The 27,467-nt window shown below is 34.3% G+C and overlaps 4 protein-coding genes across 6 annotated transcripts; 3 read left to right on the forward strand and 1 right to left on the reverse strand.

The window, feature by feature from the left end:
* Emc5 (ER membrane protein complex subunit 5) lies at positions 1-1,173 on the forward strand. Its single transcript, XM_071706123.1, has 3 exons — positions 1-205; positions 398-450; positions 585-1,173. Exons 1-3 carry the CDS (start codon positions 124-126, stop codon positions 774-776), a joined length of 327 nt encoding a protein of 108 aa, XP_071562224.1. The 5' UTR covers positions 1-123; the 3' UTR covers positions 777-1,173.
* Prosalpha4 (proteasome alpha4 subunit) lies at positions 1,002-27,173 on the reverse strand. 3 transcript variants are annotated; one of them, XM_071706121.1, is made up of 8 exons: positions 27,036-27,173; positions 24,038-24,253; positions 2,729-2,944; positions 2,245-2,371; positions 2,048-2,161; positions 1,757-1,890; positions 1,483-1,665; positions 1,002-1,373 (listed from the first exon to the last, which is right to left on the reverse strand). In XM_071706121.1, exons 3-8 carry the CDS (start codon positions 2,828-2,830, stop codon positions 1,284-1,286), a joined length of 750 nt encoding a protein of 249 aa, XP_071562222.1. In that variant the 5' UTR covers positions 2,831-2,944; positions 24,038-24,253; positions 27,036-27,173; the 3' UTR covers positions 1,002-1,283. The 3 variants fall into 3 exon arrangements, with proteins under 3 accessions (XP_071562222.1, XP_071562219.1, XP_071562220.1); XM_071706118.1 differs by having other exon boundaries at positions 2,729-2,974; XM_071706119.1 differs by lacking the exon at positions 27,036-27,173 and having other exon boundaries at positions 2,729-2,974; positions 24,038-24,317.
* LOC139772430 (glutathione hydrolase 1 proenzyme) lies at positions 4,923-14,750 on the forward strand. Its single transcript, XM_071706117.1, has 11 exons — positions 4,923-5,031; positions 8,271-8,418; positions 8,915-9,039; positions 9,191-9,330; positions 9,530-9,762; positions 9,891-10,051; positions 11,005-11,228; positions 11,897-12,092; positions 12,643-12,808; positions 13,260-13,406; positions 14,008-14,750. Exons 1-11 carry the CDS (start codon positions 5,024-5,026, stop codon positions 14,194-14,196), a joined length of 1,737 nt encoding a protein of 578 aa, XP_071562218.1. The 5' UTR covers positions 4,923-5,023; the 3' UTR covers positions 14,197-14,750.
* On the forward strand, positions 19,582-23,671 carry Npc2b (Niemann-Pick type C-2b). The gene is made up of 3 exons (XM_071706122.1): positions 19,582-19,769; positions 22,626-22,930; positions 23,150-23,671. Exons 1-3 carry the CDS (start codon positions 19,691-19,693, stop codon positions 23,231-23,233), a joined length of 468 nt encoding a protein of 155 aa, XP_071562223.1. The 5' UTR covers positions 19,582-19,690; the 3' UTR covers positions 23,234-23,671.
* Positions 27,174-27,467: the final 294 nt, after the last annotated feature.

The following is a 27,467-nucleotide window of genomic DNA, read 5'->3' on the forward strand; positions in this document are numbered from 1 at the left end:
GGATAACTTGGGTTAGGATGTTAGGATAACTGTGAAATAATCGATGATTGTTCTCGTTGCGTCATTGCTGCGTTGTCGAATTTCAATATTTCAATGCCTCATCTGTGATATTATACGCTCGTCATGTCTGCTACGGTTATACATAAATTTATAACTTTCGTAGGATTTATGTCTATATTACATGCAGCCTATTCGGCGGCACAGCGTGAGTACTCGCATTATTCCTTCAGTTTGTCACTTTCTTAGGTTAGAATGATAGATTTACAGATTCGTTTGTTTTGCATTTTATGTATTTAAAGTAAAATACGTGCATGATCAAATTTCCGAGATGATAGGCGAACAAAGTACAGTTAGAAAGGAATAAAAAGTTACCGATTTCATTACTTTCTTTTTATAGATCGTTCCTACTTGCGGATCACCGAACAGGAGTTTACCACTTTGCCAATCGATGTGAGTTATGGTTCATGATGAGCTGGCTACTTGCTTTCTATATAAAAAGCCAAAAGTTCTTGCTTTTGCATAAAATATTACCCCAAGTTCAATGAAGTTAACATTATCTTGGAATGCTTTACTACTTGTTATAGATTTTAATCCAAGGTATAGCCAGTTTATTTGTCGTCATGTATGGCGTTATGTACATCGCTGGCGATTTCAAAGAGATTCGGGCAGTTGTCGATTTGGAGAATAAATCTTGGGAGACGCTGCGAAATCTACCATCCTTTCAAGTATTTAATCATCGTGGAAGATCTCTATCTCCAGAATATATTCAAGAATAAAACGATATATTTTGATATCAGATCATTGACAAAAATATCAAATTATTTATCTTGTTTGTTAAATCACAGTTAGAACAGCAAAGATCTATTGATATTTAGTGGTATCAATTTAATCATGTAATGTGATTTATTAATAATATATTAAAATTAAAAATATATCACTTTTAAGAAGGCAAGATATATATGTATATAAAGCAAACGATGACTTGATGTATTACATAGATATGAAATTTAATAATTTATTGCTGGAAAACAACTCGTAGCAGATTATGATCTTTGTCCTCGTAATATTAATCTAAATCTTAAAACTTTAAAATATACGGCGAATGGTTTTGTATACACATTTTACACGGTTCTGTGACAGTAGACAGTATGAATAAAAAAATCACAAATTTCATCGCGTTCCATTTATATGCCTTCCTCCCTCTATTTTTGTTGCAATATGTTTATTTTATAAGAAAAATTAATAATGGTAGTATAGTTGAGTGCATAGTAGAACACAAGGCATCACTTTTTCTGTTTCTTCTTTTCCGCCTCTGCTTCCTTCTCCTTTTCGATTTCCGTCACGTATTCGCCTATAGTGTCTGTATCCAACATCTAAAATATTACATGCATTATGAATTTATGTTTTAAAAATAGTGGAAAATTATCTTCGGTCAAGATGTGAGATCAAGTTTGTGCAGCTGGATACAAATTGCAGATATACCTGTAATGGCTGCCCGCGTCGCATTACCGCTATTTCCAGATTCTTTTGCCCAGACTGAACTACTTCGAGTAGCGCTTTAATAGCTAATTTTATACAACCCTTTTCCGTCGATACCTCTTCCGGGGTGTAATACTTCTCCAAGAATTCGTGTACAGTCTTGGCGCTGCGACCTGTTGCGTTCGCCTTTGTGAAAGAAGAGATTGATATAAATTTAGCTATTAAATAATTACATTCAATTATTTGGTAAAAGATTTAGGAAATTGAACACACGTACCTTCCATTCGTAATATATCCCTGATGGCTCTGTCTGATAAAGATGTGGGACACCATCGTAATCAAATCCAGTTAGGAGACAGGATATTCCAAAAGGTCTACGGCCATTACTTTGTGTATATTTCTGTTTTAAGCCTGTAAATAACAACCGTTTTTAGTTTTTCTGTCAGATTCATGGCTTCATATAAAAGCGGTTGACTCCCAAGTTTGATCTCAAACATCGTCTCGTGTACATATACTAGAGAAGATTCCAGTTTTCTGTTCAGCGGAAGAGTGCAAATTCTAGTCGTACCTGCAATATACCTCGTAATGTATTCCAAGGTAACAGGATCTTCTACAGTTAATTTGTGACTCTGGCATTCAACTTGCGCACGGTTGATCAGTACCCTTGCGTCAGCGGTCAAACCTGTTAAGAAGATTAAAAACAATTATTCCATTTGCAACGTAAAATATATAAAATCAATATTTATCCTCAAGCCAATAACGTACCTGCGAAAGCCATAATTACATGATCGTCCAGGAGACATATCTTGCGCACCGTACGTTCCTCTTGCAACTTAGCGACAGATTTCTTCTCGACACCCAAGACCACTACGTCTGCGCCACGTACGCCAACCTGCGTTTAGCAAGCCAAAAATAAATAGCATTAATTTTGTTAAGAATTTCAGCTAGAATTGTGTCACTTCTAATGTTTTATTTCCAAGAATAGAATGCTACAAAGTGATGTGACGAAGACGAGACTGAAATGACATGTCCAGCTGCAGAACTATCAACCTAACCTGTATAAAGGATTCGCGCAGAGTCATAACGCAAAGTAGATGAATAAAGTTACTCGGTTATAATTAAAATCCCGTGCATGACAACAAAAAGATCGTAGATCGACGGACAGACGAGAGGACCCGGTAAAGTATACTCGAAAGAGTGATACTCCAACTTAGGAAGAAGGGAGGTTAGGTCGCACTGTTCAACGTACCGCCGTCGAGCCTTTCTTGACAGCTTCCTGGGCATATTCCACCTGAAGCAGATGGCCGTCTGGCGAGAAAACCGTGATCGCTCTGTCGTATCTCGCCGTCATCGTCTCGGCTGTCCGAAATATTCACTGTTCTGCAGGAAACTCGAAATGACTCCGCCGTTTTCTAAGCAGTCAGCAATTCACCGTCTCGTTCCGGCACTCTGGGAGTCTGGAGTTCTGTGGACGCGAAGATGACAACGCATTTCCCTAGAAACACACCGTGCGTGTCCCAAGACTGGACAGTCCCTATACTTCGAGATAATCGCTGATGTTCTATAGGCTCGATCAATGGGCGGCATTTATAAAATTCGATCTTATATTTATAATAATTTTATTAGCTGAATGTAATCTTAAGCTCGCCCAAGATCAGAGTAAGGGAAGCAACAAGCATTTACAGTCCAACCTTGTATTTAAGATCGTTTCAGATCTGATCTTAGGTAGTTTTTAATATTCCATCTATAGTCTGCAGGGAATTGAGATAATTTTTAATAGAAAATCGGATTTTTTAATATTTAAGATTACATTTTAGATATTTAAAATTCGTACTGAATCCCACCTATAAGATCTTAAATATAAGATCGAGCTGTGAATATTCGTTCTATGAAAATTCTCTCTGACGAAATTCTCCTTTATGCTCGACGCCGTCGCATAAAAATAAGAGAGATGCGATAATTTATTTATAAAACGCTCATTACATATGTAACGTTTTGTACATATGTATGAATACGCTACGCATATAATATGCATATATATAGTGAAGATATGGCTATGTTCAGCGTTAAATACGTACAGTGGACTTCAATGGTGGCTCAGTGTTTGAACACATATGTGGCATTGTTACAGTATATAATGCTGTGACATTGTTTTCTTTTTACTTCGGCATTTCTATTTTTTAACTATCGTTGCGTAGATGTAACTTATTAGAGACGCGTATCATTTATCATTGTATGATGTGTGTATTACTTTTAGAATATTGTATGTTATTAATATTGTAATATACTTAAAAGGCTCTAATGATTAAAAATCAATCGCATAAAAGAGGGCATAAAGCCGTAACAAGGTCTTCGTGTTAAGTTCTTTAATAAAAAATTTTTTACAGACGTTTCGGCCAATATCTGGCCACCCTCAATGTAGAAAATAAATTAACGGATCAACTAACGCATTATTATTACCGCATTAACGCAACGCACGCACAACTTCCACACATTACTGTCACAAGTCATTTTCTTAAACGGACGATTAACGCATTATACGAGACGCGAGGCACATAGTCCTTCTAACATATAATCTAAGAACGCTACCCGTCTACATTTGTATCGCATATTACTTCGTATGTGCAATATACATGATCGTAAGCCCTTTGGTGTTCTGTGTAGAAAGTCGTGATGTTGATGGTACCGTGGTTCGGGGCTGAGTCACTCAGAAAATGACTTGTGACAGTAATGTGTGGAAGTTGTGCGTGCGTTGCGTTAATGCGGTAATAATATGTTAGTTGATCCGTTAATTTATTTTCTACATTGAGGATGGCCAGATATTGGCCGAAACGTCTGTAAAAAATTCTTTATTAAATAACTTAACACGAAGACCTTGTTACGGCTTTATGCCCTTTTTTATGCGATTAATATTGTAATATTATATGATATTCGTAATCGTGGACATTATGATTATGCAATACAAAAATACAAGAAAACTTGTTTTTAGAAAGATTGCTATTGAAATACTCGGAATAATTAGCGATTGTTTCTGTACTTCCCTGGGTTTAATTTTACTGTGACACGTAATCTCTAGATATTGTAAAATCCATTGCGGGGAAATACAAATTCTAAACAAATATTCCTTTATAAAATATATCTCGTTATTATTGTTAAACTAATATAAACTCCGGAAAATTTTGATTCGTAATCCGCCATATACTGAAGGTTAAATAGAGATCTCTTTGTGTGTGTGTGTGTGGTCTTAATATTTATTTATATATTATACTATATATTGTATTATAACTTTTATTCCAGTAAAATAATTTATGTTCAATGTTAGGAAAGTAAGTGATAGGATCGAAAAGATACTTAATATAAAAATAAAAACGATATAAATCAGACGCGCGTTTGTTTTGGCTTCCGGAAATACGCACAAGCGAGTGGGGATGAATAGATAGAAACGGTATCGTTGGTCTTATAAGAGAAGCGATCGGCTTAGAGAAACGTTTAGTCAAGGCTGGGTGCTCTGTCATGCTCGCTGAGTTACGTTCGCCTGTTCAACATGATCGGGTCGGTATACTTTTTTTTTATCGCTCCGCGAAGGCAGTAATAAAAATGTCTATGTTGACACCACGACTTTTGCATAATCTTTTTTCCTACTGAAATGACGGTCTCTCTAATTCGTCGTTCAATGTGTTAAAAATTAATGTAAATTCAACGTGCAACGCATGAGTGAAAGTTGCGCGTTGCGCGACCGTCTTTGTGTACGCGACAATTGAAATTGACGCTGACGTGAAACACTTCTTTATTTCCGCAGCTCGCAACATTTTTGATGCTTAAAGCAGTGCAAACGTAAATTGCATAAACTTGTGATTTGTGCAGAGAATGTGCTTGTCGAGTAGAATTTTTTTAACGTAATCCACTTGAATATTTTTGTGCTATATTTATTTGCTGAGTCATTATATTTCACATGTAAATTAATACATTAGAAATAAAGAAAAAAAAATATTCAAGACCAAATATTCGTAGGAAAAATAATACGACAACAATATCAATAATTAACGCTAATTACGATCGACTTACTTTATACTTATTTACTTTAGGAATATTTCGCTCCTAAATTCATCGTTTCCTAAAATTTATCAAGTATTAAATATAAATTTTCTTGCAAACATTATTTAGTGAATTCATAAATGAATACCAGATTTTACAAAAATGAAACATGTAGTTTGAAACTTTTGTAGTTTATTGTGTTTATATTATTTGTGGTAAATATGTGTATGAATACGTATACATGATAACGGAAAGAACAATTCAATTTTAATTTGTTCATCTTGTAGCGAGTAGTCGTTATAAAATCTCTAGGAAGTGTCGTAAATTAACAAAAAATTTTATTTTGAGAAGTCGACAATTTTACTTTACATTCCTAACAGAATGTTGCGCTTACTGTGCACGCTGTTGACTACATGATAATTCTACTACAATTGCAAAAGCAGTTAACTTAGCACTTAGCTATGAATAAAGTTGCATCCACAATTTATGCATGTATATTTTTGCGCAGTGCCACATCTTTGTACTAAGAATGAATACAAGAATAGGTTTCAAAGTATTAAAAAAAAAATCTTACAACCTTTTCTCTAATTTATCATCAAAAGAGAATTATTGGCAATTTTTTGCAACTTTTTCATTATCTTTTCTGGCTACAAATTATATACGTATGCTTTTTTTGGAAATTACTCTTACTTAAATATTGTCAAACCTTTTTAAAGAATATCTTTTATAAAATATCTTTTATAAAAATTTGTTTTTTTTGCCATGTAAAAATAATAAATTTTATTTGTGGATGCTCTTATTATTATAGAATTAATTTATGTTGCATTGTTTAAGTTAATTATATCTATGTATACCTATACAACACATTTTTATTAAACGAAAGATATATTTTTTTGCAAGTTCTGCTAAAAATTCACAATTGAGAGTAAAATTATGTGTTTATATGTATATACTATTAAAGAAATATTTATTGACATATCTTTTTACCTAAAGTATGTAAAATACTTGTAAATTACATTATGTTGTGCAATTTAAAGTCTTACACTCGTAATTAACTAAATACACCTGTAATTAATTAAACGCACCTGTAATTAAGCAAGCATTATTTAATTTGAAGTTACGAAGACGTAATAAGAATGTTTAAGTTGTGAAAAAACGTAGTATGCTTTTCAAGTGTAAAAACCTTGGTAAAAACTCATTAACGCATTGCGATAAATCTGTTTCTTTTTTAACGTTATCGAGTAATTTGAAATTCTGTAAATCGTGTTTAAAAAAACTATGCCACCTGTGCAGGCCTGTGTTATTCGATAACATTGACTAAAGAAGACATTTATTTAATTTTAAGTCATTCACTTCCTTTATGTCTGATCCCCTGATTAATAAAGTAAAAAAAAATTATTTTATCGCTTTATCTACACGAGTCGTATCTACTACATTAATGTCTTCAAGTTATATCTTTATTGTACGTTCATAAAGAAATTGGTAGACCGATAAAGTGCGCGATAATTAAATATTTACTGATCTTTAAACATGTTTAATTAAGTATGATTAATTAACCTGTTGCAAAAGTAGGTCTCTTATAATTTTACAGCCGTATCCTTATCTTGAAATTGACAAGGATAAAGGTGTAGTTTGTAATGGTTCAACGCTAAGTCCATATGGTGCGTGAATGTATTGAATGATGTATACACATCATTGCGTAATCTCAGCGAATTGCATAGTAAATGTCTTCTACGTGTGCAAATCTGTGATTGCACGACTGTGATAACTGACCATGTTCTTGAATTAACGCCGGCAATAAAGGTGACAATTGATACACGCCGCGGCGCGTTGATATTTCTCGCGAGTGATACATATCTACGTTTAATTATATAAACATTTTAGATCGCTAATCTTATCATAAATGCGTTGTTGATTACGGGAGTGCTTATAAAAAAATTTTTGAAACTTTATCTTCATAAACGGTTATTACATCTCGTCTAACTGTGCAAATTACTAACTTTGTAGCACAATACCTTAATTTATCCGAACGTGCATTTCAGTTTTAATTTCAATTTTATTTACTTATAGACAGATCTCTTCAATATTTATTTATAAATCGTATATTGTTACATGAGATTATTGCACGTTGCAAAATAAATCATATAACTGTTTTAGATGACGTAAAATTATTTCACGCTGCATAATGTAAGCATGCTGTTATAATTGTATTTTGCTGCCACTAATAGGCCTTTACAACAGGTGTAAATGCGGTCATGGTAAACCATTGGAGCATAGAGCGACCATGAGATTGTAACCGGCAGAAGCTCTAAGCGTTACTGACTTTTATGTTATGATCACTATTGTGCGGCTTCTTTCATCAATCACGTAGTAATTTGACGTACATCGTAATCATCGACTTCCTATTAAAAAAATGAATATATGCACATACATATTGTAATAACTCGATTTATTCAACTTTTCGATTAATTTTGCGTTGCATAACCGGATTTTAATTTACGCATATCATAAAATCAATGCGGTAGAAAATAAAAATTTCTTTACATATTAAACGCGAATTTCAAATAAAAATCATACGTGGAATGTTATGCGGATTAAGTTAGTTTAGCAATGTTTAAAGTTAGAGATTGTATTATGGTCTTGCAGCCATTATTGCAGCTTTCATTTGATATTTAATTACGAATTTTCGAGAACAAATCAAAGAACGAATCGTAAAAATCTGATTTTTAATATTTATTTTTAAATGTTTTGCGCAGAGTGCGAAAAAAGCTGATTATATTCAGCGTGACGGCAGTCGTACTTGTGGCCGTTTTCGTGGCATTAATTGTAGTCTTCACGCTCAATTCAGACGTTACATGTGGTGTAAAGTACATCAGTTCTTCTAAACTGGGTCGGTATGCGAAGGTAATATTTATCAATCATCAAAGAGTATAAAAAACAAAGACTAATTTAATTACATTATTACAACGTAATAGAGATATCGACATTTGACTTATACATATATAAAACAAAAGCGTATTCTCGAAATTGTTTATTTAATTAAAATATGGCGTTCCAGAAAAAAGATATGATTATTTCCAAATTCGTAATACCTCTCGTAATACGTCTCCTAACAATAACAGAAAATTAATTAATACAGGATTAAATTTAATATTAAATAACAGTAAATAATAGAAGTAATGCTATGCGCGTATGTATTTGCTTCGAAAATATACAATATTTTCACTGGAATTGTTATTTCAATAACTGCTTCATTTCATTTGCTATTTTCTCACAAATATTCGCTTTGTTTTATATATATGTAAAAGAAAGAAGTCTAGCGTGAGATAAAGTAGATGTAATACGTAATATAGTATATTTCAAAGGTTTTTCTCACGGTTATTGAAATATTCATGAACAGGGTGCCGTGGCGACAAACGGTCAAGAATGTTCAAAAATTGGTGTCGATATCTTATCTAGAAATGGTTCGGCAGTGGATGCGGCGATAGCGGCACTTCTTTGCGAAGGCGTCGCATCCTTGCACAGGTATTGCAATTTTCTATTTTTCATCTTCTTTTTTTTCCTATGGAGAACGTTTCGCGACTCGACAGTCGCGAGATTCGAGAGTCGATTAATTGCATGTAAATTTGCGAACGAAATATACAGCAAACGAAACATTTCTACATTCGATTTAAAGCATGGGACTGGGCGGTGGATTTTTTATGACGATATGGGACGCAAAGAGCAAAACGGCGGATTATCTGGACGCGAGAGAGACCGCCCCGATGGCTGCGACAGAGGACATGTTCGATGGCAATGCTAAGTTAGCCATGTATGGTAGGATTTTTTCGCAGTAAAGCTTACTGATATGTGCACATTTACGTCAGAATCGCTTAAAAGATGTCATAGTTACTGCCGGATGTAACGTAACGATTAATTATAAAATGTGTTTCACTACCTTCGCTCGCGCGTAATAACAATGGTCTGCCGAGCCGATGTAATCAATAGACTAGATAATCTATGTGTTGTCGAATAGGTGGCCTGGCAGTCGCTGTTCCCGGTGAGCTTATGGGCTATTGGGAAGCGCATAAAAAATACGGAAAATTGCTGTGGTCTGAGTTATTCGAGCCCACCATTAAATTGTGCGAAACTGGATCGCGCGTCAATGATTATCTCGCCGCGTATCTGGCCAACAAGGAGCCTATGATAAAGAACGAGAGCAGTTTGGCTGAAATACTCATAAATCCCGAGACCAATAAACCGTGGATCGTGAGTAATACCTCGCTTTTCGCTTCCAGAACCTCTTATCATTTTTAAAACTCTGAAAACACTCGCATTGTCTGGTGAACATCTCGTGGAATGACAGAACTATGAAATAAGTAGAGGAACACTTACAGGCGGGAGACCGAATAAAGAGACCCAAACTGGCGAGGACGTTGAAGCTGATAGCGGAAGAGGGCCCCGACGTATTTTACAATGGCAATATTACAGACAAATTGGTCGAGGAGATAACAAAGTTTAAAGGAATAATCACGAAACGAGATTTTCAACAATACAGGTGTGTAGTACGTTTTTTTTTATTTCTGGGTTTTTGAATATTTTATGGATGCTCGTAAAATAAAGCATGCCATTTAAATATAGATTAAACTAGAGACCGAAGGCAAATAAACTTATTTCTTATAAACTTTTCTCTTTTACGCAGTTAAAATTTTACGAAAGAGCATAAAAATGGAATGTCATTATGTAGATAAAAACAATGCTGACGATCTGTTGTAACGAAAATATTAAAAAACTTTTAAATTATATTAAAAGAATTAATCCAGGATATCACGACTGAAAATAATTTATATCGGTCGTTGTATCTTACAATTAGTATTAAAGCATTAAATTAAATACGAATCAGATTACTGATATGATTGAAATCATATTAAATGTCATTATTTACAGCCAGTCGATTTAAAAATCGATCCAGGATATCATGACCAAAAATAACAGTTTTTATCTCTGTCGTTGCATCTTACAATTAATATTAAAGCATTAAATTAAATATGAATCAGATTATTGATTGAAATTATATATTAAATGTCATTATCTACAGCCAGTCGATTTAAAAATCGATTCAGGATATTATGACCGAAAATAACAGTTTTTATCTCTGTCGTTGCATCTTACAATTAGTATTAAAGCATTAAATTAAATATGAATCAGATTACTGATTGAAATCATATTAAATGTCATTATCGACAGCCAGTCGATTGATAAAATTATAAGAACAGATTAGATACCGTTGATTTTGTGACTATCACAACAAAAATCTTATATAAAAGTAAATATTAAGCTGCTCTTACGTTAATTACTTTCCCCGTTCTTACAATAAGTTATTCATGATTGTGAACTTGATGACGATAAATGATGATAATATCGAACTGGGAGGTTGATAGGATCGAAAACTTGGAGAAGACAGGTGCGAAAGTCACAGTAGCATATTGATGATGCGAGTCTACTTTGCAGGGCCATATGGAAAAAGCCGATCGCATTGAAAATGGGAAACCTGACAATTTACAGTGCCCCGCCGCCGGGCTCGGGCGCAATTCTGGTATTCATAATGAATGTCTTTCGTCGTTTGCTACCGGTCCGCAAGGAGTATGAAATGTGGCAACGTATAGTGGAAACCTTCAAGTGGGCTTACGCAAGAAGAACAGAGCTGGGGGACCCTGATTTTGTCGAGGGCATAGGTGGGACCGTAAACGCGCAATGTATAACATTTCTTAACGCGATTCTTCGATAATATATCTTTTAAATTATACATATACATATACATATGTATATATTATACTATTATAAATAAAGTCATTAAAATTATAAAAAAGAGTAGTCGGGTGCAAACAATTAGAAAAGTTCCTAAACATGAATGAAAAACGATTTGTTTAGTAATCACTTTACGAGATCGTTAGGAAAATGGTAACAATGCATATAACATTAACAGAAAATGTTATGCACATTTAAAATTAAAATATTCTGATTATTAATGCGTTAAGGATACCGTTCATAAATAAAGATAATTTTTCTCATACTGACATCAATATGAATCACAAGAATAAATTAATCATGCAAGAAAGAAGGAAACGGAGTTTCTTATATGTTTGCGTTATTTTAAACTGTATGTATTATTTTTACTTAATATCGCGATACAGCACGTTTTTTCTGGAAATCATTGCGTCATATGTTTCCTAATAATCGTCAATCCGTATATCATCACGTAAAGATAAACGCATCTGGCGAAACTTGTTTGAGGTTCGGTATTTGTGTTCCAGCGCGATTTTCTCGAATACATTCTTTGAATTTCCTTCTGCCAATTACGAAGCGTTTAATGAAACTGATTAACGGAATTATTTCTTTGTAGACACGCTGCTCACCAATTTAACGTCCAATGATTACGCGGAAATGATAAAGGAGAGGATTAAGGACGATAGCACGAGTCAAGATCCAGCGGTATACGGCGCCGTCACCGCAACAATTGAGGATGCGGGGACCTCGCACGTTTCCATCCTCGCTCCCGACGGTTCCGCCGTTTCCGCCACATCGACCATCAATCAGGTGTAAGTAAAATCGTAGGTGACGAAATACTCTAATCAATTACTCTAATCGAATGCTTAAATTGCGAAACAATTTGTATAAAATCAACTGTGCTCAGGCAAAATTTCTTCACTTTCATGCCATGGAATTTAGTCAATTTAAATTGTACATTATAAATATTCAAATAATTACAATAATCGATTTATAAAGTATCAAACGTATATTTTTAAATAAATAACATTTTTAAATAAAAATATCAGAATTTTTATTTGATAATATCGGCACGCGTTTCAGGCGAACAGAAACTTTATTGTATAACTTTTTTCCTATAATACTCTCCTCGTGTATCGACCCGTTAAAAAACGAGAAGGAGAAAATCAATTGAATCACTTCACTTTCGAAATATATATATATGTTTGATATGATCGTTCTTGAAAGCGCGGTTTATATCTATCTATCTATCTATCTATCCTTAAAAATGGAACGATTCAGCGAATGCGGTCTACGATAAAATCCTGCGGTGTATAATGCGCAGGATTTTTCGTGCTCTTTGTAGACATCTTTATTTAACAGGTTTGGCGCGATGATACGCTCTGAGTCCACTGGTATAATATTTAACGACGAGATGGACGACTTCAGCTCACCCAACATCACCAACGGCTTCGGGCTGCCGCCGTCACCGGCGAACTTTATTCGGCCCGGCAAACGGCCGTTGAGTTCGATGAACCCGACAATAGTGGTAAGCCATTTCACCGCGAATGTGACCATCGATAAATTCGCTGGAAACTCGAAACTCGGGGAATAATGTGTAACAAAACAGTCGCGTGTTCGGTGAACAAAACAGTCGGGCGTCTCGTGAACGTTGCGAAACGCGTCTAATAAAATGACTACAATGAGTTTGCAATTAACCATCGCCATGATAACCATCGATTCCGGGAATCGTTCAACTCAATGATATAATTGCAATTCGCAATCGTCACGCGATCGTACGAAGCGATTTTCTCGCTGCCGCCACATAAAATCTCGTCAATGTTTCTCGTGCAATTCGAATGGCTAAACCCGTGTGGAAATCTAAAATTTAAAGACTTTTTTTCAAAATAATCTTGAAGAGAATGAGTGAGATGTTCGCGGCGAGTCCTAGACCGTTAATTTAAGTTCATTTAATTCAATGGTGCGACTTCTTTTATAAGGTTGATCACAAGAATGATGTGAGATTAGTGATTGGTGCAGCCGGTGGTTCGAAGATCACGAGCGGCGTGGCGATTGGGATGCTCTTGAATCTTTGGTTCGGTTACGATATAAAGGAAGCGATTGATGCGCGCAGACTTCATCATCAAGTGAGTTCAAGCGATATAAGCATTTCAACTTAAGAAATTAATTCTAATCGGGCACCAAGTTCGCATTGTGCCATTACAGTCAAACCGACTTTTAAATGTCGTAAATGGCAGTTTAAGAAATTGGTACTAAAAGTTATTTTAAGGAATATTATTTAATAAAAGATAAACAAAGTATTAAAAATCTTACATTTAAAATATTTAAAATGAAAAAATTGAAAAGATTATATTAATAGATAATAGTTTTAAAGAAGTTGTTATTGAAATATATTCTTAAAATTATTATTTAATAAAATTCGAAAAAATTGAGAATTTGAATAATTTCTTAATCTGCATTTGCTGAAATCTTTTCTTATATAATTAATCATAACCCAGAAACTGTTTATGCTTCAATATATTTTTCTTAAGGAAAAAAAAGGAAATAGTAGAAATTATATATTCTTTAGTTCTCATCACGCACGCAAAGAATGTTAATAAGATAATTACTTTATTTATTGAATATTATCAAATATATAAACCTTTAAATGGAAAAATACTGTCTATTTATAAACTGTCTGTAATTATTATTAACAGCCTTGTTAAGGAAGCTATTAAAAAATTGCAGCTGCTGCCGATGAATATCCAGAACGAGAAAAATTTTTGTCAAGTCACGTTAGATTACTTGAATAAAATCGGGCACAACGTCACTACTTTCAGTGGAATTGGAAGCGCGATTACGGCTATATCCAAGGAAAACGGACTTATAACAGCGAACTCAGACTATCGCCGACAAGGAACAACGGCGGGACTGTAAAAATCTAGAATAAAAGTATAGAATCCCACATGGATGACCTTGTAACATAAGGATGTAACATTAATTCCTCTTTAAAACCTCTATCGTAGGTTTTTTTTAAATTGTAATAACGATTGTAATCATCACGGCACATAGTTACTAATTATTGCTCTCTACGCGGCATAAAATGTGTTTACCACATCCTATTTTAAAAAAAGGAGCAGTCCAAAGTGATTCTTAAAGTTACAAAGTCGTCTGCATATGAATGATATATGATTAGATAATTTTTATGAAAATACTGAATTTTTTTTTTAATATTATAATTTAACAAGATAATTTATATATTTCAAAATTAAATCGTTTGCATGATATATATCGTGTCGACTCAAAATGTAAATATACTGTGATGACCGAATCAATATAATATCCTATTATTTACTCGGCTGTAAATACTTAAAAACTGTAATTGCCTGTATTAATAATATTTATTTTATCATGATTTATTGATCATCGCATCTCTGTATATAATCCATAATACTTTATACATGATTCAAATATACGAAAATGAAAATGTCTATGTTTTTATGTTTAGTACCAATCCCGGTGCCAATGAAATTAATCTTTGGATGTTATAAATTATGTTTCTTTTTATTGTTTAAACGAAAAATAATGTACCTGTAACTGATAACATAGGATTCTATTCTTGATAATGTAGGCGGAACGATAATTGTGCTGTTCATGCAATGTGCGAATCATATATAGAACTCCGTATGAAATAATATTATAATAAAATGTTTTAATAAAATAGAAAACCAATTACGGTGCATGTCTAGGCAAATGATGACTTTTTCTTCTCAGATTAAGCCCATGTTATAAAACTGGAGATTATTAAAATACTATTGAGAGAGAGAGAGAGAGAGAGAGAGAGAGAGAGACGCAAGAAAAACGCGAAAAATTTTATTTTTTATTTTCAACTGCGTTGTTATTTATTAATGTAAATTTATTTTACGTAACTTAATATATGATTTACAAAACTTTAAATTCATCTTAGTGTTATTTGTTATAATTATTCCTCGAAGTAAGAATCATCGCGCGGCATGTTGTTAATGATTTCATAAACAAGTTATTCATATTTAATGAGGCTACATTTCGTAACGATTTGCGTTTTTATAATCATGCTCTATTACATATGTATATGTGTTAATCTTGAAATTTGCATTGACATCATAATTATCTTACAATTGGAACTGATTTTTTAATGAGCCAGACTCATATATGTATATATAATTCAGTACTAATTTTTGAATTAGCAAATCAGTAATTTAATATTTACAGTTTTATAATTACTCAATAGAATTATGTTTTCATCGATTTAACACCTGTTTTCGATTCGATGAACAGAAGAGTGTTATGGGAAACGATGAGGGAAAGAGAAGTAAAGAAAGAAATTATAGAAAAGCTAAAACAGAGATGTAAGCAGAATGAAGATAGGAGAGAAGGAAGGAGAAGACTTCTGGACTGCAAAAGGATTGAGGGAGCAATATCTAATGTTGTTCAATATTTTGATTGCGGAGAAAAAATGAAAAAAAAAGAAAAAAAAAAGAAAGAAGAGTTAGATTAAGGGAAAAAATATATATATTCCTTAGCGTATACGGATGACATAGTTTTGATAGCGAAAGAAGAAAATGAAATGAGATTAATGATATAACGGAATGATAATAGAATTTAAGAAATATTTTTAAAAGAAAAAGATTTAGAATTAAATATACAGAAAAATCGAAAGTTATATAAGGTTCAAGAAAGAGGGAGAGAAGAGAAAGTAGAATTGGAAATGCGGAGGAAAAATGAGATAAGTTAAAATGTTTAAATATCTAAAAGTCTGGCTACAAAGGAACGGTTGTAGCCAGAAATGCAGAAAAGAATTAAGAAAGCGGGCATGACGATGAGAAAAGTATAAGGAATCTGGAAGAGAAGATTTAAAAAAGACTGAAAGAGAAGGATATGGATGTTCGACACTCTAATTTGGACGATAATGAGATATGGTATAGAGATATGGGATTGGAACAATTAGGAGAAAATGGAAGGTATGCAAGAAAGATTTTTAAAATGGTTAGTAGGAGCTGATTAGAAGAATTCAAGGGACAAGATTTAAGACTACGAGATTTGAAAAGAGCCTGGAGATACGAGGAGAAATTAGAATAAGGTAAGGGAAATGGACTAGCAAGGGCATGGGAGGAAATAAAAGAGAAAACTAAGAGAGCAAAGAACTTGTCCAAGTGGGAAGAAAATAGAATTAAAATAATGAGGAAGAGAGGGGTGGAGGTGACAGGGAGAGAAGTACAGGAATGCATTAAGAAGCAATGAACGGAGATAGAAAAGAAAGAAAAGGAAATACAAATAAAAGAAAGAGAGCGGAAGATAAGGGAGTCGAAGTACAATAAATGGTACAAAGAGATATGCTGGTAAAAGAATGGCAGGAGGAGGAAGTCAAAGATTGGGAAAAAAAGATATGCAAGCTATTTGGTTGGAGGGTCGAGACGTGAACGCACGCATTGAAGGAATGTAGCGAGTGGACAGAGGACGACATAGAAAAGTGATAGAGATATTAGGAGAGGAGGGACGGAGGGACAAGGGGAAGACTAGATGAGAAGGTGGAAGGAGGCAGCGCGGGAGAGAGATAGAGAAAGAGAAAGTAGAGTGAAGGAACAAAATAAGAAGATGGGCAATAGAGATAAAATAAAATGTGACATGAATATGACATTGGTTGGTAAATTTATAATGTGTTATTTGTGTATGTGTATACATGATATTTAATGTATAGAAATGGAAGTCACATTGTACCCTTCGGGGAGACAATAAAGATAACTAACTAACACTCAGCAGAATTATATATATATTCCTGACAATGTATTTATGAACTTTTCTAAAAGTCAACAGCCAGACAATTTAATATTAATATTAAAGTAATGAAATAAAATTACAATCATGCGATATACTCTCGTTTGTCGAGATCAACAATCTAATTTTGACATTTTCGGATAAAAATCTAATTATTGTCTCGATGAGTTTGCATTCAGAAAATTTAATTTAATTATATAATTATATTAATTCTAATTGATTTCTTTTAGCGATAAAAAAACAAGAAATTATGACATAATATTTATAATATTTCTAAATAAAATATTTGGTAAATTTGAAAAAAATTGTGGCAATCTCTCTCTCCGCAATTCAGAATCGAAAGAATCTTTAGGAGCTCTTTCTTCAAGGTTGCTGCCGCTACAGTAATTAGTATTCCTTTTGGGTTTCTACCTTAATCAATGCACTCGTTGTACGTCTTGAATACAGAATACGTAATTTCTTCCGTTAGCACATGACCTTCGTTGATAACATCCGTATTAATAGTGGAATATATTTCTTCCGCATTCATATCATCGGGATAAATTTTAAACAAACCGATATTTTTTATTTGCAACGGGACTGTCGTCATTATTTCCATGCATTCAGCAGATCATTACAATTGACTTTTTAAAATGTCTTATAAAATTTATCCTTTGAAAATCCTGTCTTTTTCAACCGTTTATCCTTCAGATATCTTTTCCTTTCGAAATAATTAAGCAAATTACAGTTGAAGATTAGTAGAAAGTGGACTGCACATTTAATAACCTTTGATCAACTGTAGAAGAGACAAAAGCGTTTATCGTCACGCAGGAACAATTTCAGAAAAGTTTCATAACCGTTCTGACTCACTCTGATCATTCTGTCGGCTTGACAAGATAATTCACGGTAGCGCATCAACCAATGTTACTCCCATCTCGCGAAACGTATGTATGTATTATACAAAATAATATTGCAGATCACGGCGGTGTTTTATTAGACTGTCTGACGTGTAAGAGAGCCTTTTTACTGTTTTGAAAGCTTTTCATTAGTCACCAAACCGCATCCGGGGGTTTGGATTTGCATATTCGATGTTATTGTTTCTCGTGCAGAGGCAATTTTCCAAGAATGAAGACATTATAAAGTCAATGTATACTTTGACATGGTAATGTTACGAGCATAAATCGAGCAACGCGACAGATTCTTGATTGCGTCTGGAAATCCCGATTATAATTACAATTATTTTCATTATATCGCCTGTATCATACTCACAGAGAAAAAGAGATAAAAAAAGAGAAAAAGAAATAGCGTTATTGTCCGATTATTAAATGTAGATGAAGCGTATGCGAGATCGTGATTTTACGTCGGGCTCTACCGCTTCGGCTAGGTATGCCGAGTTTCGACGAGATACATTGTTCGATATGATGCCGACGTGGCAATAATTTCAAGAGTATACGGTTTACGGGAGTTAATCGAGATCCCCGTTTGCCATTGAAAATAAGGAGACTCATCCAGCCATAGAGAAAGGGAGAGAGAGAGAGAGAGAGAGAGGAGAAAAGAGAAACTGAGAAGGAAAGAGACGAGATGGTGGACAGAGATTCTTAATTTCCGGTGCTTTGTTCTTGTGACCATGGTGGTCCGTTTCATTTCCGTTTCGTTGTGCTGAGGTAAACGAAACGAAGTCAGAAAAAAGGAGGAATCAAACATTATGGAGCGACCGCTGCGAGTTATGACTAAAGCATGGAACTTTCACGCGTACCTATGATTGTCGAGTTATTTATCACACGTATTTAATCACAAAGATTTAATCGCGACGATTAATCCTAGAGTATTAATCATAATATCTATACTCCGTCCAACGAGAAATCATGGTTGATCAAACATAAATAACGATAGGCCACAGAGCCGCAACAAGGTGTTCGCGTTAAATTATTTTTATTTTTAATAGTGTTGGACAATATCTATCGTTATTTATGTTTGATGAACCATGATCTCTCGTTGGACGGAGTATAAATATCAATACTAAGGCCGGTATTCATAATCGGTTCTTATTTCAAGACTGTTTTAAGTAATGTCTTAAGATGCTAATACGGCTCTGTGATTGGTTCATGACGTCTTAAGATTGTGCTTAAGACGGTCTTAAATATAAGAACCAATTATGAATACCGGCCTATAATATATAACAGTGCGCGAAACTATCATTTTAGTTCTTTAAAAAACATAGAATAATAATAAGTTCTTTTAGCAAATATAGCCATGTCGTTACTTTTATCTAATCTTAATTACGTTCCACTCCTAATACTTCTATGTGTTTCATTTATACCACGTGTACATTTTTTTTCAGATGCAAATTATTTTTTGCGACTTAGAGCGATTTAGAGAACGTTCGAGTATTTCTGAAATCAACATATGAGTTATTTCATGCGGACTTCGATACTTTGTTTATATTATCCCCTTCCTTGGTGAGGTACACTTAAGTAGGAGTTTGACGAACGGCGCGCCGTTACGCACCTGTGACCGCGTTCGAGCTTCGAGCTACAGTCGTCACTGTCGTCAGTCGAGAGCCGGAGTTGGGTCTGATCGGACCCACAGCACTCTGACGAGGTTTCGTGAACGGAAAAACAGAAACACTTTCACCGAGATGCTGAGGAAAACTGTTCTCGTTTTCGCGGCGCTCGTCGTGCTCACCAGTGCCACGAAAGTTAATTACTGCGATTCTGGTACGTAAAATATACAAACCGAGCAGAAATATACAAATATTGTGAAGAATATATTAATCTACCGAAAGACAGGTGCAGTTTCTAATAAATCGTGTTTGAAAAGCAGACTATTTCGACAATGATGAAACAAAATTAACGAAATAATTCATTTTTCTTCCTTTAATTTTTTGAAGTTGATTTATTTATTCACGTAGCATCGTTACGTAAATATATATAGACGGATTGATAGACGAAAATTTGCTAAATTGTAATTAAATAATCAACAAAATTGTCATTTCAAACACACGCAAAAGAAAATTTTCTACAAGTAAAACGTTATAAAAAGTTTGTGGAAATAATTTACTTTTAAATGTACTGAGAGCCGTGATTATCTTTTTGATGTCATTGGAAAAGTCACAGATCTCAAGATGCTTATTTTAAAATTAAAACAGTTTCTCTTTCCTCGACAGGATCTGTCGATATCGTTGAATACCTTCGTGAAACTTTCTCGGCGTTGCATTACGTTAAAATTGCATTATACAGAGCGTTTCTAAAATATCTGACCAAAGTTGATCGATATATTTTTCTAATTGTATCCTTAAAAAATGTCATAAGTATATAAGTATGTGAATATTATCTTTCCAAGAAGAACAAATAGCCCTTTAATTCTTAAACAGGAATATGAATTTTATCAAGAATTCGATGAGTTTTATCTCTAGGAGCATTAATTAGTGATTCATGAAAATTGTTTATCAAAATCAACGAACATAGAGATAGAAGTAGAAAGAAAAATAAAAAGATCTGCTCACAAAGTCCGTTGTTAGAGCAAACCAAAATCTAAAAATAGTATATCTTGCCAGACAGACCACACATACTTGTATTCCAAGCTAAATTGTATATCTTGTTCTTATTTGGTACTAATTATTTATTTATATTCGCTACTTATATCAATCTACATAATACCAAACTATTTAAATGTTGAAATCTTTTTCCAACGTTTAACTTTCAATTAACATGTAATATGTGATGAAAGAATAAATTTTACATACGCTTGCATAATGTTTTTACCTGGAATATATGTATATATAAAATATGGAATATACTGGCAAAATTTGATCAAATATTTTAGAACATTCTATAAATATAAATGAGGAACTGTCGCGATACGATTTTCGATATCTGAAATTCTTTCTCCGACATACTATATGCTACTGTCGGACGTATTAATTTCCTCTTGTTAAATTTTTTCGAGCATCGACATCGAGTCTCATCTTTCGGCATGAATATATCATCCGTAATCTTATGACAAATTGTTCAAATAGAATTTTTTCTTTAAAGATCAGGCAATAAGATTATCGATGAATGAAAAAATTATGACGCAAAATGAGTGATTATATCAAAGATTGTGTCTCATGCTCATAGCAGAGGCTATACTTACAATTAGTGTTCTCGTAATGTTATAATGTTATTATTGCACGATGCGCTTAATGATTGCTAATTATTGGAGATGTAAATGAACAAAGTTTTGAACGAGCTGTAGTATATTGTTATTAATACCAATATAATTACTTACGTTACGAGAAACATAATTGACACGCGGTGAAAGTGATGAGCGGAATACTAACTTGAACGTTAATTTACGACCGACATGTTTTATCGTTAGAATTTCAATGTCAAATTAGAAGCTTCCCGTCGGTTAGAGCACATAAATATTTGAGATCGTATAAGTTTTCGAGTAAAGTCTCTTTGTTGATGTGTTCGAAACGAGGCGACGGAAACTAGCAGGAAAGAACATATTAACGGACTGATTTGTGAATACCGTTAGAATTGTAACTGTAGTTTCTCATGTTAGAGTTAAAAGATATTACGCAACTGACAATAAATGTGACATTATATGCATATCATTTACTTCGCTTTGATAACACTTTCATAACGCACGTACGTTTAGTAAAATATTTTTTTATCGAATAATGTCTTTAGCTGAAATATTTCTTTCCGTTCAACAAAAAACAGTTTATTGTGTCCTTTTATTTGAATTGTTACGTTGCGATAACTATGCAAATAAACGTACGTGATAAAAAATTACATCCACAAATAGATCGTATTTATAAAGACTGCATGAAAAAATTTTAATAACGCAGGCATATTATGTGAGAGTATTCAATTTACATTTTTTTTATTATCTAAGATGTCTTGCTGACCTGCTGTATAGTCGTTTTAGCAATGACCTTCGGTTATGGATACAAGCATAATCATGAAAAGCAAACATATCATTACCTTTCAACGTGGATAAACTTACATTTTCCTTCTCACACTTTTCAAATCAAAGACTTGAGTTATGTCGATTAACTGGTTAATTTAATTCTCTACTTTTTATGAGATTATATTATTAATACAGTGCTCTAATGAAAATTGCTACCAATATGATAAATTTCCGATAAATTTTTAAAAAAATTCTTAAGAGTTAATCGTTAATTGTTAATTAAATCTATTAGCACGATAATTGTACGACTCATATCCAAGCCATTACTTTCTCTTACTTCACATTCTCGGACACCGCAACGACATTGAGTCTCGCGGAAGAAGATGAAATATCTCAAGGCGATCAACATTCAAGTTGTGAAATTGTTGTTATTATTTAGCCTCTGCATTTTTTTACTCAAATGTATAATATATGTAGGTATGCGTATTCTTTGGACAAAAAGCGCGTGGAATACTACTTTAGTATCAAATTATATTGCCTTTTGTGAATAAAGTAATCATACGGTCTGATTAATGTATTTTCGACCTTACGTAATCGAAACCGAGCTATGTAAAAATACAGCGGGCATAAATTACACTCACGATTCGTTTACGATTTATAATTTCTGATTTCAGAAATCCCGTTCGAGGATGCCACGCAGATCAGCGTATCCGGCTGCGATAATCCTGAATGTTCGTTGAAACAGGGAACGGATGCCGTCATAGAGATCAAACTCTCGCCTAACGAAGATATTCAGACCTTGACTAATGATGTGCACGCGATTCTTTTTAATGTACCCTTGCCCTTCGTGGGAGTCGACGGAACAAATGCCTGCGATAATATTTTCAACGCCGATGGTAGCAAAGCTGGTTGTCCCTTGAAGAAAGGCGTACAATATATATACAGAAACAGTTTCCCTGTGCTGACGATATATCCCAGGGTAATTTTTCGAACTTTTTAAGAGTTTAAGAGAAGACTTATAATCGCGTGTTTATATATATGTATATCAATAATTAACAAATTAAATATATTATTATAAAAACCAGTTGGCAAGCAAGAAGCCAAGGCTTCTTCTTGTAGTTTTGTGCAATTTGCTTCTTTCGTAACTAGTTGATTTCAACCTCTTGCAATAAATGTTTATCATAACTTTTGTTTACAGGTTTCACTAATCGTACGTTACGCATTGCGACAAGGAAATGACAGAGTTATATGCTTCGAGGTACCAGCGAAGATTACGAAATGAACTGCTTCGCGCTGACTTCGGTATATTATAATTAAAAATCACAGTGTGTGTAGTCGATGTAGTTCTGAGCTTATATAATTTAATTGGCCGATACACGGAAAAAAAAGGATTTGCTACTATACGGACAACTAACAATTTTTGCTGCGAGAGCTAATTAATTTTGCAATAATAGCAAAACCTTTTGCTGCAATAGCAAAGTTCAGGAAAACTTTTTGCTATTGCAACAAAAGGTTTTGCTATTATTGCAAAATTAATTAGCTCTCGCAGCAAAAAATGTTAGTTGTCCCATACTTAATAAATAGATTTGCTGTTGCAGCAAAACCTTTTTTTCCGTGTAGAGAATGTGCATTCAAATAATCCTTACAATGCAACGTATGCATATTATGATACATGAATGTATAAGATACTTAAAAAAAAAAACTTTCTATTTTTAATCAAGATTTTGTTTCATTTATTTTATCCATTTTCTCGCATTAAGCTCCAATTGGATTTTTGTTTTTAGAGATAAAATTACTGTGCCAGAGATTAATACAGACATTTTAAACAAATTATTATCAATGAATACAGAGGGTTTACTGAAGTAATTGTTAGCAGTATTAAATTTTTTAACTACATTTATAATTGACAATTGTTAAATAATTGAAGTCTATGAGTGAGTGATTAGTCATGTAGATTATAATTTATAATGAGTAACTTCCACTAATGATTAAATAGTAATAAGTAATTATAAGTATTATAGTATTTTAGATGTATTTATAGTATTATAAGCAACAACATAAATAAATTATATTTTGGATATTTTACCTTTGATATGGCCGATCGTCGATAACATTGTAATAATGCAGGCTGCGTGAAACATGTGAATGTAACGGCCCAAGTTCAATATCTTAGAATTCAGATTTTGATATCGACAATCCGCTTCTGTGTGTTCGGAATCGCTCCAAATCTCTTCATATATTTCGTGTCTTCATCTCTACGCCGAAAGTGCAATCTATTCGCGTCAGGTTTGTTACACATCACCTGTATACATATAATAATTCTATAATTAATTGCAATGCTTTTCTACTGTCTTATTACTAAAAATAATATTTTCAAGTCGCTTTGGACGGTTTACGTACAATTTATTCAACAACACATAAGAAATAAATCTTTCTATTTCATGTAAAGCTGTTATCTTGAAGATACATACGTTCATACATACGTTCTTTCTTTCGCAGCATTTATTTCATACAATGTATCTATTAAGTAATATTTCACAATTATTGTAATTAATATAATATTCATCGTACGCGCGTTGAATCTGTATTATTGCATAATGTATAACGTATAATGCGTATTCAATTCGTATTTCGTACGGTTAAACCTGAGTTGATGCATGTCCATTATTGCGATGTTACCAACGGTCGATCGAAAAGTTATTCACGGGGCGTATAATCAAGCCCCATAGGTAGGAGTCGAGGCGAGAAATTTACACATATGAATATTAAAAAATGTCGATAAATGAAAAAAAAAGGCAACTTGCAAATGAAGCATATAACTCGACAGAGAGTCATTCCCCGGAATATGTGTGTATATACAGCCTTTGTGAAAATCCCTGAAACGGCGAAGAAAAAAAATTCGACGCGCTTTCCCTGTAAAGCAGCTAGGTTTACATGGATGAAAGGGATTTATGAGATTTATTCCAAAGAAATTAATGAGCGTGTTCGAAAAGCAACAACACTTTTTTGCGATTGAAACATATATACTTCGTCCGTAGAGTCTGCGAATGTTTTTTTTTTTTAGCAATATAATGAAAAGAATATGTTAAAAGGTAATTATCCGCACGAACGCAATAAATCCACCTATCACGCAGCCGTGACGTTTCCCTTATAGTTTATCGCGCGTTTATCACCGGCGTTTTTCACCGGTATAATCTCGACGGCAAATTTATAAACGTACGTTCGGTAGCCCGCAGCACCGCGCTGATGCTATCATCGCATTTCAATCGGCGGGGATGTCGAGTAATAATTATTTATAGATACAGAGACGGTTAACTCTTTAATTACGATATTGGACCGTTCGCAAGATCGACGAGATTAATTCGCTTATCGCGTTCCGAATGGCACATTGTTAATCAGCGTTATGCGACTGTTTGAAACAACGCCGAGATGTTAAGAAATAATAGCAGACAGTGAAAGTTTGAAATTGACACGTTATATATATAATTATCGACATAGCATTAATATATTAATGATTAAATATAACAAATATTAAATATATTAATAATTTATTTCGGTCTTTGTTTCTGAGGACTTGTTTTCGAAAGAGCGGATGCAATGTAATTATAATAGATATTCGATGATTTGATAGGCAATACGGGCCAATTGGCATTCAGCCATTTTTCTTCTACATTTTGCCAGCTTGTTATAATTATTATTATAATTTAGTAAGAAAATTAATAAAATAATTAGCGTAAAATGGCAGTTTTTCAATTGAAACACAATCGAAACGTAAATAACACAATAGTACAATACCGAATTTAGATTTTCGGGTTTGCGACGATTATTAGTCTCTATTATCATCCCAGGAAAATTTGTATCAGGCGCCGAGTAAAGTTCACCATGCGTTGCCTCGGGATATTCTCAAGTCGTCTGCATTCGTCTAAACATTCGCGAACCGACGCGACGGCGATCTGAGATTTCCACTGACAAGTCGTCGTTACGATTCACGGAAAGTCATTAACAATTCAAATTCGCCAGCTTCTTGGTTGCGGTTCTACGTTGCACTCGCTGTACCTCCGGTTCTCCGGTTATGATTTATATACGAAATCTTTGAGAAACACGCGCAAATCAATGAAGCGTCGCGACTCGCGCCTCACGAGAACAAATGTTAATGTTGTCTCCGGTGACGATTAAAAAACTGATTCCACCTGTAATAATATGCATTACGATGCTTTGAGGACATTAAATAGCTGGGAATAACAGTGTTCGCTATTAGCAAAGCGCGGCTCGGCATCTCGGAATTTTATGTTCGCGTTGCGATAATCACCAACCGAGGCCGGTAGCGACAACAGATTTCGTATCGACGAAGCGTTAATTATACATCGCGCGCATTATAACTGCGCCCCGTATATACACCGAGTAAAATATTAAATTGATTGGCGACAATTAAATGACGCTATATTAAACAATATTACATATTAATAAATAATTAATCTCGCATTAATATACGGACGACGATATTTCAACGTATAATTACGCGATTATTTCTGTTCACGCAATATATAATGTTTCAGACTCGACAAGCCATTTTCAACTTTCAGCCATCAGCCAATTCGAATAATCTTAAATTGATTTCTCCAAATCGTCCGGATAAGATTTCTAATAGTTCTTTTTTTAATGAAAGGATATAAAAATGAGCTTCGGTGATAGTTTGCTGAGTTTGCTCTATCAAAGATATTGCATATATTGTGTATCTATTTATTTCAGTCTTATTCTTACCTTTCGCAATCTCACTTTTGCTTCCTGCTCTTTTCCTTAAATGTTTATTATACGACGTACGTGTATATGTACATGCGTATGTAACGTGTAAATATGTGCATATGTACACGCACCCGGCACCGGCAGGAATGTCTCGCGGCCGCTAGGTATACGTATGTGACACTCCGATTTTGCATCTTTAGCGCAAATCGGACGATTATGTATGCGTGCAGCGTGTGTCTACACACGTATATGCCGTGATTGCCGTGGGACATTCCTGCCGGCTGCCGGCTGCCGGTGCGTGTATACATGCAAACGTTCTTAAGCTGTTTGTAGGTATTTACCTTCCACGCCAAGTCCACATGATCACACACGATCGTGCAGATCCGCGCGGTGCGCCGGGTGCCCGGTTACCTCTTAACCTCTGCGTCACAGGCGTCACTCTGCTCTGCGAGATTTTATTAATTTCCATTCAAGGATTCCACTCTCCACTGATTCCAGGCGCTCGTCCGCTCGTCTAACCGCGTGCCGCCATCTGTCCTTCTTGACGCCACTCCGTTGACTCCGTGTCTCAAGCCGAGCCGCCAGGCGTCATCTTTGTCTCGCGCTGTTCCGCGCCAGTTTCATAGCATTACGAGTCGTCTTTTCGCGCTGTTTCTCGCGTCGGAACGGCTGCCGAAAGTGAGTTCTGTGCAAACGTATCTGGTCGATCGCCGTCAATCATCAAGCGCTGGACGATTATTGGCGTCGAGGTGCGTCGATTATTATGCGCGATC

Source organism: Temnothorax nylanderi, unplaced genomic scaffold (assembly GCF_030848795.1).
Source record: "Temnothorax nylanderi isolate EJ_2023f unplaced genomic scaffold, tnyl_v1.0 TNYL_tig0049_pilon, whole genome shotgun sequence".
NCBI lineage: Eukaryota > Metazoa > Arthropoda > Insecta > Hymenoptera > Formicidae > Temnothorax > Temnothorax nylanderi.

Bases quoted from the DNA above. Each gene is read 5' to 3' on its own strand.
- Emc5 (XM_071706123.1), top strand. From the start codon at position 124: ATGTCTGCTACGGTTATACATAAATTTATAACTTTCGTAGGATTTATG. The intron at 206-397 runs GTGAGTACTCGC...TTCTTTTTATAG, and splicing joins AGCCTATTCGGCGGCACAGC to ATCGTTCCTACTTGCGGATC. The intron at 451-584 runs GTGAGTTATGGT...TACTTGTTATAG, and splicing joins TTACCACTTTGCCAATCGAT to ATTTTAATCCAAGGTATAGC.
- Prosalpha4 (XM_071706121.1), bottom strand. From the start codon at position 2,830: ATGACGGCGAGATACGACAGAGCGATCACGGTTTTCTCGCCAGACGGC. The intron at 2,372-2,728 runs GTACGTTGAACA...TGCTAAACGCAG, and splicing joins TCAAGAAAGGCTCGACGGCG to GTTGGCGTACGTGGCGCAGA. The intron at 2,162-2,244 runs GTACGTTATTGG...TCTTCTTAACAG, and splicing joins TGTAATTATGGCTTTCGCAG to GTTTGACCGCTGACGCAAGG.
- LOC139772430 (XM_071706117.1), top strand. The intron at 9,040-9,190 runs GTATTGCAATTT...TTCGATTTAAAG, and splicing joins GGCGTCGCATCCTTGCACAG to CATGGGACTGGGCGGTGGAT. The intron at 9,763-9,890 runs GTGAGTAATACC...GAACACTTACAG, and splicing joins AGACCAATAAACCGTGGATC to GCGGGAGACCGAATAAAGAG.
- Npc2b (XM_071706122.1), top strand. From the start codon at position 19,691: ATGCTGAGGAAAACTGTTCTCGTTTTCGCGGCGCTCGTCGTGCTCACC. The intron at 19,770-22,625 runs GTACGTAAAATA...TTCTGATTTCAG, and splicing joins AGTTAATTACTGCGATTCTG to AAATCCCGTTCGAGGATGCC. The intron at 22,931-23,149 runs GTAATTTTTCGA...TTTTGTTTACAG, and splicing joins TGCTGACGATATATCCCAGG to GTTTCACTAATCGTACGTTA.